Source organism: Canis aureus, chromosome 36, assembly GCF_053574225.1.
Source record: "Canis aureus isolate CA01 chromosome 36, VMU_Caureus_v.1.0, whole genome shotgun sequence".
NCBI classification, from domain to species: domain Eukaryota; kingdom Metazoa; phylum Chordata; class Mammalia; order Carnivora; family Canidae; genus Canis; species Canis aureus.
Window position 1 is genome coordinate 7,187,832 of NC_135646.1, and position 9,356 is coordinate 7,197,187.

The 9,356-nt window shown below is 49.8% G+C and overlaps 1 protein-coding gene and 2 long non-coding RNA genes across 3 annotated transcripts; 2 read left to right on the top strand and 1 right to left on the bottom strand.

The window, feature by feature from the left end:
- The first annotated feature begins 11 nt into the window (after positions 1 to 11).
- TNP1 (transition protein 1) lies at positions 12 to 553 on the top strand. The gene is made up of 2 exons (XM_077885707.1): positions 12 to 214; positions 354 to 553. The coding sequence occupies exons 1-2, from the start codon at positions 76 to 78 to the stop codon at positions 380 to 382; spliced, it is 168 nt and encodes a 55-aa protein (XP_077741833.1). The 5' UTR covers positions 12 to 75; the 3' UTR covers positions 383 to 553.
- A 795-nt stretch (positions 554 to 1,348) lies between these two features.
- On the bottom strand, positions 1,349 to 4,807 carry LOC144306253 (uncharacterized). The gene is made up of 3 exons (XR_013373325.1): positions 2,749 to 4,807; positions 1,664 to 1,745; positions 1,349 to 1,429 (listed from the first exon to the last, which is right to left on the bottom strand). It is a non-coding gene; the product is annotated as an uncharacterized LOC144306253 (long non-coding RNA).
- On the top strand, positions 4,779 to 8,878 carry LOC144306252 (uncharacterized). The gene is made up of 3 exons (XR_013373324.1): positions 4,779 to 5,761; positions 5,845 to 6,267; positions 6,348 to 8,878. It is a non-coding gene; the product is annotated as an uncharacterized LOC144306252 (long non-coding RNA).
- The last annotated feature ends 478 nt before the right edge of the window (positions 8,879 to 9,356 follow it).

Below are 9,356 nucleotides of genomic sequence, written 5' to 3' on the forward strand. Positions count from 1 at the left end.
AATGGCTAAGGCCTTAAATACCCAGACTCCTGGCCTCCCGGCCCTGCAAAGCCCCTCATTTTGGCAGAAATTACAATGTCTACCAGCCGCAAATTAAAGAGCCATGGCATGAGGAGGGGCAAGAACCGAGCTCCTCACAAGGGAGTCAAGAGAGGTGGCAGCAAAAGAAAATACCGGAAGGGCAGCGTGAAGAGTAGGAAACGGGGCGATGATGGTAAGGATGAGCAGGCGAGCAATCAAACAGGAGCCCTCCCTCGTGGAGAATTTCCTGTTTAATTTCTACTGGGGCAGGAAGAGGAGAATGGGGACGTTCCAACTGCTGTCCCTGTTGCAAACCTGTCCTTCCCCTACAGCCAATCGCAATTACCGCTCCCACTTGTGATGCCACCCGTGGGCTCTGTCCTGGTGGACTTCACACAGCACCAGGCAGCAAAGAGAGGATGACGGCCAGAGAAGAGCCTATCGTGTGGGTTAAATGCCAATCGTGACGAAATGAGGAATGTATATGTTGGCTGTTTCTTCTTAACATCTCAATAAAACTGTGAAAACTGAACGTGTTTTCTTTTTGATCTGTTGGCTGGAAAATGGGCTTGGGCAGACTTGGGAGAGAATTGGCAGGTATGAAACCATCCAACAGGTTGGGAGAGAATTGGCAGGTATGAAATCACAGGACTTGGAAAATATCAAGAGTCGTTTGTCGTTGACTCTCTCCCCATGCGCCCCAGCACTGGCTGGACACCATCACCATACTCAGGTCATGCGCCCCAGCACTGGCTGGACACCATCACCATACTCAGGTCTTTGTTTCCATGTGCGATCTCCCTCCCCACCATAGAAAGGGACCAGTGCTAAGAGACCACCTGGAAGAAATGCAGGGCCAGTTCTGAGCTGTAAAATATAAAGAGAGACCTCGAAACTAGGGCTAAAAGTAAAGCTAAGAGACAGGTCCCAGGTGTGGAGACACTCTGGCCATATGGGTGACCATATGGGTAGGACTAGCAGACTGTTGGCCTTCCGGATTGTCTCCCCATCTCTAACAGTCTGCTAGTCCTACCCATATGGTCACCCATATGGTCAGAGTGTCTCCACACCTGGGACCTGTCTCTTAGCTTTACTTTTAGCCCTAGTTTCGAGGTCTTTACACTCTGGGTAGCCAACATGGTGTTCACCCTATGTCAGCAGGGATATTGCCTGTGTGATCCACTGGTGCACCTGTGATGTCATAAATGAACCTCAGCCAGGTGTGTTTATATCACACCTTGGTTATATCTCCAGCCAATATCTCTGGCCAGGGATCCAGCACCTCTGCTCAACATCCCCCCACTAAGGGGATATTTTGCTTGAGTTACCTCCAAGGTAGCAGCCAGTACCAGGGTGGCTCCAGGTGGCATTGAGACTCCCCTTTAAACCAAGCCATGCCTTTGGGATCCTGAAGGGGAAGCAATCAGGAAAAGGGAGAAGAGGGAATGAGAGGACCGTGGGTATGAAGTTTTCACCAGCGAGGGAGCAGGTGGCAAAACCACTAGTTAGGAGCCACATGGCGATACAGGGGTGGTCAGATGTGGCGACACAAGCCACAGAAAACGTCTAGGTCATGGAGCAAAGATTTTTTTCCTGTTTCCTAACCCTAGTGAATGCACACTGTTTCAGAGCAAAATCTCACCTGATGTTAAGACAGACACTTCTGGATGCGACACTTCTGGATGCTTCTAACTCCTCAAACTTGTGTTTCCCTCCAGTTTCTACTTTTGTAAAGAGAAAAAAAATACTAAAAATATATATAAAATGTACTCCCTCATCTTCCACGGTTTTACTGACACTTCTGGACTCTCCTAACTCTTCAAACTTGTGTTTCCCTCCAGTTTCTACTTTCGTAAAGAGAAAAAAATATCTAAAAAATATATATAAAATGTACTCCCTCATCTTCCACGGTTTTACCTCCTCTAATATCCCTTTTGTTTGTTTTGTTTCGAACCCTCCGGGTTTGCACAAAGCCCTGCCGTCCCTAATCAGAAATGACAGGCTTTCCCTACATGGAGGCAGAGCTCCCAGGGGGCACGAGAGAATGTGAGGGCCGTCAGCTGCCTTCCCGGAGTTCTCTTTCCTCCATGTAAAGAAAGCTTGAGGGATCCTTGCGACATGTCAACCTTCTGCTGCTCTGGATATAAATAGACGAATTTATTGGGTTCTGAGGACACAGTAAGATGGAGTTTGGGTGCCAGATGTTTGATAGAGACCAATACTCAAGAGTCAGGGCAGTGCGGGACCCAGGGCTCAGAAAGAAGGTGAACAAAGCATCATCCATCAGGGACCCAGCTCAGGTTCCCACATGGGACCGAAGCCCTCATATTCCCCAGCCGCCCAGTCAGGCTGCTCTGGTTAAAAGAGGAGCTTGGGCAGAACTTGCAGGCCCCCCACCCCCGGCCTGCTTTTCCTTTTCCCCTGCCCAGTGCCCAGCTCACCGCCCAGCACTCCAATGCCTCAACTCAAGACCCTTGACTTCTGCCTTGACCCTTGACCAAAGTTGCTCCAGAAAAGGTGGAGCAGTGGGCAGGTGCAAAGGGGTGAAGTCAAGAGTCAGGAACAAGCGAGAACAGCAACAATGCTGGCAAGGGCAGCTCTGAAGGAGCGGAGGAGCAAAACAGTGTCCCAGGAGCCCCACGAGAGCCCCAACTGTGTGTGTGATGCAGGAACGGGGAGGCCGCAGCTGCCTCCAAGTGGGAACAGACTGGAAAAATCCCAACATACCTCTCCCTCAGCCCACGGGTCTCCACCTGGTGCCTCCACTGGCCAAACTCGGCGGGAAGCCCTCAGGTCAGGGGTCCCCGGTGATACAGAACCCAAGGCCCAGCCTCGCAGGGCGTCAGGAGTGGTAGCTAATGCAACTCTGAAGGAAACTCTCTTCGTTAGCCATCCTGTTTGTCTGATGCTTCGTCACAGACCAAGGTCTCTTCAGGAAGTGACCAGCGGAGAGGCCCCAGACCAAGTTACCTCAGGGCTCCAGAACCCTCGGCTTCAAAAGCCTGTTTGCCCATCATTTGCCAGACTCATGTTCTCCCCAGACAGAATGTTCGAATACACTGTTGTATTTCAATAATTCTCTCAGCATTGAAACAATCGAACTAATTGGGGAACAGCCCCAGGCTAGTCAGGGCAGCCAGACCCTCGCCTAGTGACTTCAGTCAGGTTGTGAAAGGAATAGCAGCCGCCCGGAAAACTCTGTTTTGCTGCAAGAACATTTTCCAGGCCCACATGCTGGAGCTTTTCCAGCACGAGTGTTGATTTAGTCCCTGCCCTCCAGGAACATTCATTCTGCCTCTCTGTTGACAGCTCCTTGCAAGCTCAGCACCCACCAGGCAGGCCCTGGGAGCTGAACCAGCACAGGGGTCCTCTGACCACGTGATGCTCAAAGATCTCGCCCTCTCGGTACTTGGTACTTTTGCTACATCTCCCCGAGCAAGGGGGACTCTGTTCCTCCCTCCAGTTGTTTCTGGAACGCCATGTCCTGAAGTCATCACTTACTTGGCCTTTGTGGAAAGTCAAAAAATAAATAAATAAAAAATAGAAAAGTAAAGGATCTTGGCCAGAAGCCCTTCTGGGTCACCTTGACCTTCTTGGGAGCTGACTTGGATACAGGGCCTCTGCTCCCCTGGCCTTAGGGTGCAATGAGAGTGGTCCCAGAGGACCCGGCTGTGTGGGTGGACGGAACCCAGAGGAGCAGTGGGGAGAACACGGCTGACCCCCATCTCCCACTTGGGGCTGCACCAGATGACCCTGGGTAGGACCCGTGCGACTCTGCAGCGCAGGCAAACAGGAAGTTCTGGAGAAACACTCAGGCCTGTGCTGAAGAGAAGGTCCGGCATCGGCAGCTGGGAGGGGACTCCGCATGCCCTGGGGGCAGTCAGGGCAAGTCAGACATGGCCTGGGGCTCGGCTGTCGGGGCACCCAATGGTTCTGTCCTTCAAGACTAGAGGAGAGCAGCAGTCTGGCTCTGGAATCTGAGCCTTCGCTCCCCAGGTGTGTCCTGGGACAAGAACCCAACAGAGCAAGGTCTTCATGGCCAGCCCCCAGGAGCACAGGTCTTGGTCACTCGCCTTGTGACGAGTGGGGAAGCAGGTTACTCCTCTTCAAGAGAGCCTCTCCTCACTCTTGGACCCCCCCAAGCCACTCTCCGTCTCCAAACTTTCATGAGTCCAACCTTAGAGACCTCACCCTCAGCTGAGCCCTGCAGCCAACCCACTCCTGCACTTGGCTAGCTCAGTGTCCCCGAGGCTGGACAGGTGACAGTTCTCACTGTGCAGCATTATACCAGGGAGAAGGGTCCAGCACGTGGATTCCTTCAGCACCAATCCTCCCTCTTTGTGACTTGATGTCTCTTAGTCCTGCTGTAGTCCGAGCCTGGCACGCCTCCTCTCCGGCAGCTGGAGCCACTTCATCTCTACCTCCAGCCTTGTGCCACCAACACTGTAACCCAGCTGGACTCGGGCGGAAGCTCAAGTGACCCACCTCCGGGCCGGCAGCAGGGTAAGGCAACGCACCTGGGCACTGCCTTTACCCGACATGGGATCTTGGCTGAATTTTGCATCCTCCGCTAGCCTCATCTTCCTCATCTGTAAAACGTCAGTCACAAGATCCACCTCACAGGGGCTTGTAAGAATATAAGCTGCTATGAATCACAGCCCTGAGTAAGTTGGACTGTGTCTTTCGGTATCATTGTGCCTGTCCGGCCCTGACTCGGGACCCTGCCCCCTGCCTCAGCCTCAGGATGCCCCACAGCTGAGGCTGGGCCCTGCACCCATAGGCAGGCTTTCCCTTGCTCTTCAGAAAGCTCCAGACTCCCACTGTGACCTCCTCTCAGTCTCTCCTGGCCCTTTGGCCTAGGCCAGGTCTCACAACTTTTAGTGGTTTGTCTTGCTCTCCTGTAAAATGTAGGAGTTGAGAACAATTTTTTCTCTCCCATTAGAACTATACACTATAAACTCCAGACTATAAACTCCTGGGAGCAAGGGCCACACCATCCACGAGGGCGGGATGGAAGGGTCACATCAGGACATACGAACGCCATTGTTTCTTGGGAAACAAATCAGGGAATCCGTCTCTTAACCTCATAGGCTGTGAAGAATAAAATCTGAGCATGGATGTCAGTCAAAAGGATCAGGGATAGATTAATAAACTCACCGATTAGGATCATGTTAAGTTTTTCCATTTGCAACAGGCAAGTATCTCTGTAATTAATTAGCTATAAAGTCCTCAGGCCTAACACACAGGTGGCTTTTATTGAAAAGACAAAGAGATTGAATTTCACAATTTGCAGGGATCCTCCTCAAAAGTGACTCCAAATGGAAGCTTTCAAGAAGAGGGAACTCCTCACAGGACTAGACACCAGACCCTGATGTATTGACTTACTGTTTCCTTCAGGAACACAAAGCACTAATATCTCACCGGGTATATAAAAAGCTTCTGAAACTTTCACATGCGTAGAACCACCTGGCATCAGATAAAAATGCAGATTCAGATTCTGTAACTCATTCTGTAGGCCAGGTAGGGGGTCGGGGCTGGCACAGATTCTGCATTTCTAAGAAGCTCCCAGGTGATGCTCTTGCTTCTGGTCCAGGGACCACACTGTGAGTAGGGAGGAGCCCAGAACACTCCACTGGAAGCTCGGAGAGTAGGTTCCAGCTCATCTCCATCCAGACTTACCGTGGCAATAAGGGCCTCTCTCTGTGCCTCTCTCCAAGAGTCCCTTCCAATTCTTAAAATGGTAAGAAGTCCTACAATTCTAAAGAATACAATTAAGGAAATGTCATCCAGTAGTGGCCATCTCTCTGATTTTTTCTGTCCTAGGAACAGAAAGCAGTGGCAAGCATCACACGTAGAGTCTGGATCAAGGTCTTTCTGTGCCACCTCTGAGCCATTGGGCAGGCCGCCTCACTTAACGTGCAGATCACACTTCCCAGGGATATCGTAAGAAGTGAGCGAGGGGAGGAGAAAAAGCTCTGGAAACAGAGAGCCCCCTCCCACCCTTGCCACCACTGGAGGCCAGCAAAGCAATCTCTGGTTTGATGACTTAATCCCCCTTCTTTTCCTTTTCTATTTATTTGCTCTTCTTGGCTACAGAGCCTGAGCCAGACCACAAATCCACCTGCTGCTCAAAGTGGGCATCTGTTTGTGTTTGGTCGAGAGCAACAGACATAGATCCCAGCTAAATTAAAAGAGGGGAGAAGTGGAATCTACTGGAAGGATGTGGGATTGCTAGGAGAATAGAAGGTAAGACTGGGCAGCTGGGCCTCATGATGGGAGCCAGGCCAAAAGCAGAAGAAAGTCAAACCGCTCTCTTTGCCTTGCAGTGGCTCCAATTGTTTTCCATTCTTACATCACTCCCCTACAAAAGTCAAGGTCCCAGGAGACAGAAAATGATGGTCAAGTTTGGGTTTGCAGCAAGGCAGGGTTGGTCCTGAAAGGCAAATGGAGGAACAGTCACCAAAGAAGGGCAGATGTGTGCCAGGCAGCCGGGTACAGCGATGCTCACTGCGGAGTGTAGACTGTGACTTCCCTACGATGCATACAGTTCCAGGGGTCCCGCCTTGTTGGGAAAACAGCCATGTGTGAGCGCACCACAGCCACCTCTCGAATCCCTTCCTCCATGAACCCTTCTACCATATGCAGCCAGGCGAAACTGCCATCTTAACACACAGAATTAACTTGGAACCCACAGATTACATTTTATTTTCGCTGCCAGAACCAGAGGTGGGCTTTATTCTCAACTCCACTTTCCCCCCACAAAGAACATTTTCGCTCTATTGAACGAATTAGCAGCAAACAGGAGAGCAAGGACAGAGTCATGGAGCTACATCTAGGGCTGCTGCTAGGGGGACTCTGATGCCTCAGCAAAAGTAAATGGTGCCTGGGAGTCACGGATTGTAGGGAAGTGTTGGGAGGGAGACTGTGAGCTCTTTGAAAGTTAAGACCACAGGGATGCCAATTTGGGCACCAAGGAGGCCCTTCTTCCCTTGCCTGGCTCCTAAGAAGAATGATTTCTTTCCTTCCACTCCAAATACTCAGGCAGCAACACATGTTCTGGAAGATTTAGCAGATAGAAGCTTCTGAGAGGGGTTGGTCTATGCAGTCCAGTCTAGGAGCCACTGGGCACACACAGCTACCGAGCACCTCAAGCATGGCTTAGGTCACATTGAGAGGTGTGCTGGCTGTCACATACACACTGGCTTTCAAAGACTTACTATGAACAAAAGAATGTAAGTGTAAAATATCTCATTAATAATTTTGACATAAGTTGTACATTGAAATAATATTTTAGATGGCTCCAATTAAATAAAAGAACCAAGATTAATTTACTTTTGCTTTTTTTTTTTTTTTTTTTGCTTTTAAAATGTGGCTACTAGAAAATTGAAAGTCACAAACGCAACGGTCATTATATTTGAATTGGACAGGGTTAGCCTAGGTTCTCCCGTCTGTAATTCCTCATTCCCCCATACTCTCTGTTCTTTTCATTTAGTGCAGAGCCTACTAAGCCAGGGCCTGATCCAAGCAAGCACCACAGAGGAGTGAACATTACCAACCTTCACCTTTCCCAACTCTTTATCACACTCACACACACAAAGATGAAAATCAAAGAAAGTGGTGGCACCCAGATTTAAGTATGTGTTTCCCATATGTTTGTTTTAAATTAATAGAATTTTGGAAAGTTTCACACCCAGGAATAATAATAATAATAATAATAATAATAATAATAATAATAATAGCTTTGTACATATTAGCTTCACCCTTACCACAACCTCATGAAGTTGGCAGTTATCTTATGACCTGTGTTTCAGAGTTAAGAAACAGACCCGAGAAGATCAGGCAATCTGTCCAATCAACCACCTTTCTCTCACAGGGGGAAGAACGGGGTCCTCCAGACTGGAAAAAACACGCTTCTGGTGGCAGGCCCAGCACTCTATTCTGTGCGGCCTCCTTCACCGTCACAGTCTCTGGCTCCTGCCACCAGACCATGTCAGTCCAAGGCGAAGGGGTATTTTGATAGGAGTAGCCTAGGACCCTTGGGGGTGGGAGACGGGGAGAAGTAGGCGCAGACATTTCTCATCTCTCCTGACCTGGTAAAATCCAGGCTGTTCATTTCAAACCCTAAGCAACGAACTCTAACAGGAAAAAACAAAGGCTTTGGCATCAACCAGTTCTAGACTCAAGTCTTGCTACAACCACATTAACAGTTATAGGACCTTGAACAAATTGTGCAACATCTCTGAGTGTCTGTCGCTTGCTGAGTAAAATTGGGTTAAGAACACCTCCTTCTGGGATCACCAGGAGGCTCTTCAGAGGATCCATATGCAAAACAAGCTGTACCATTCCCAATGTATCCTGAGCAAGTGTTTTATAAATTCTCTTCCTCTCCAGACTACCCCTGCCCTCAACTTCAGCTGGAGCCAAACAGGGACCCCTGGTATTTCTGCGTAAGGTCTATACTGGAGTGGAGTAGGCGTGTAGGTCTGGAGCAGTGGCCCCAGGGACTGAGGAATGGAAACATCCATGCTGTTTGTAACATAGCAAGTCAGGCCAGGGTTGCCTCCTCGAGATGCTCCCCACAACCTCACCCTGTTGCTGGAAAGAAAGAGGAGGGTTGTGAGCTCTAGCTTGAGTCACAGAAGCCCTTTGTGTCTCCCAGGAGAGGGGTGGGCCTCAGCCGGGGGAAGTGTGGTGGGCGGGGTGACCTGGCAGCCTGGATTTCGTCTAAGAAAGGCTGGCCTGATGCCCAGCCCCCGGTGTTGCAAGGGCTGGCGGAGGCGCCCCTGTGAGCTGGGGGCAGGTGCAGACAAAGAGCAAAGATGGAAAAAGAGAGATGTCTCTTCCCCCATTTCTTTCAGCTTACAGTTTCATTAATTAAAATTCGTTTTTAAAGCTTTTGGTCTTAAAGAGGTCCTGCTTTGCATGCCTTGGTTTCTTTAACTAATAGACTTTCAAAACATCAGAGAGCTCTCAGAAGTTCCTCTTGGGGCCATCTGCTCCTTTTCTCTGCCTGCAGCACAGACTGCACCTCATCTCTACCGAACAGCTGGGGAGCAAATGAGCAAGACCCCAAAGGTCCTAGAGACAAGAGGGCATCTTCTCTCCTAGGTCTACTTGACTTTCCTTGGTTTCAACTGCAAGGTAATCAAGCCAGAGACTGAGGGAAGGCTCCCTTCCAGAAGGAGAGAAGGAGACCTCTTTCATTTTTCACTATCACCTCTCTAACATTCCTCCCATATTTTAAAACACAGCTCCCAGGATTTTTTCCTAATCAACCTGGCTAGAAATGAATGGGCTTTATCACCTCTCCGTTTCCAGCTCACTGTGTTTGCCCT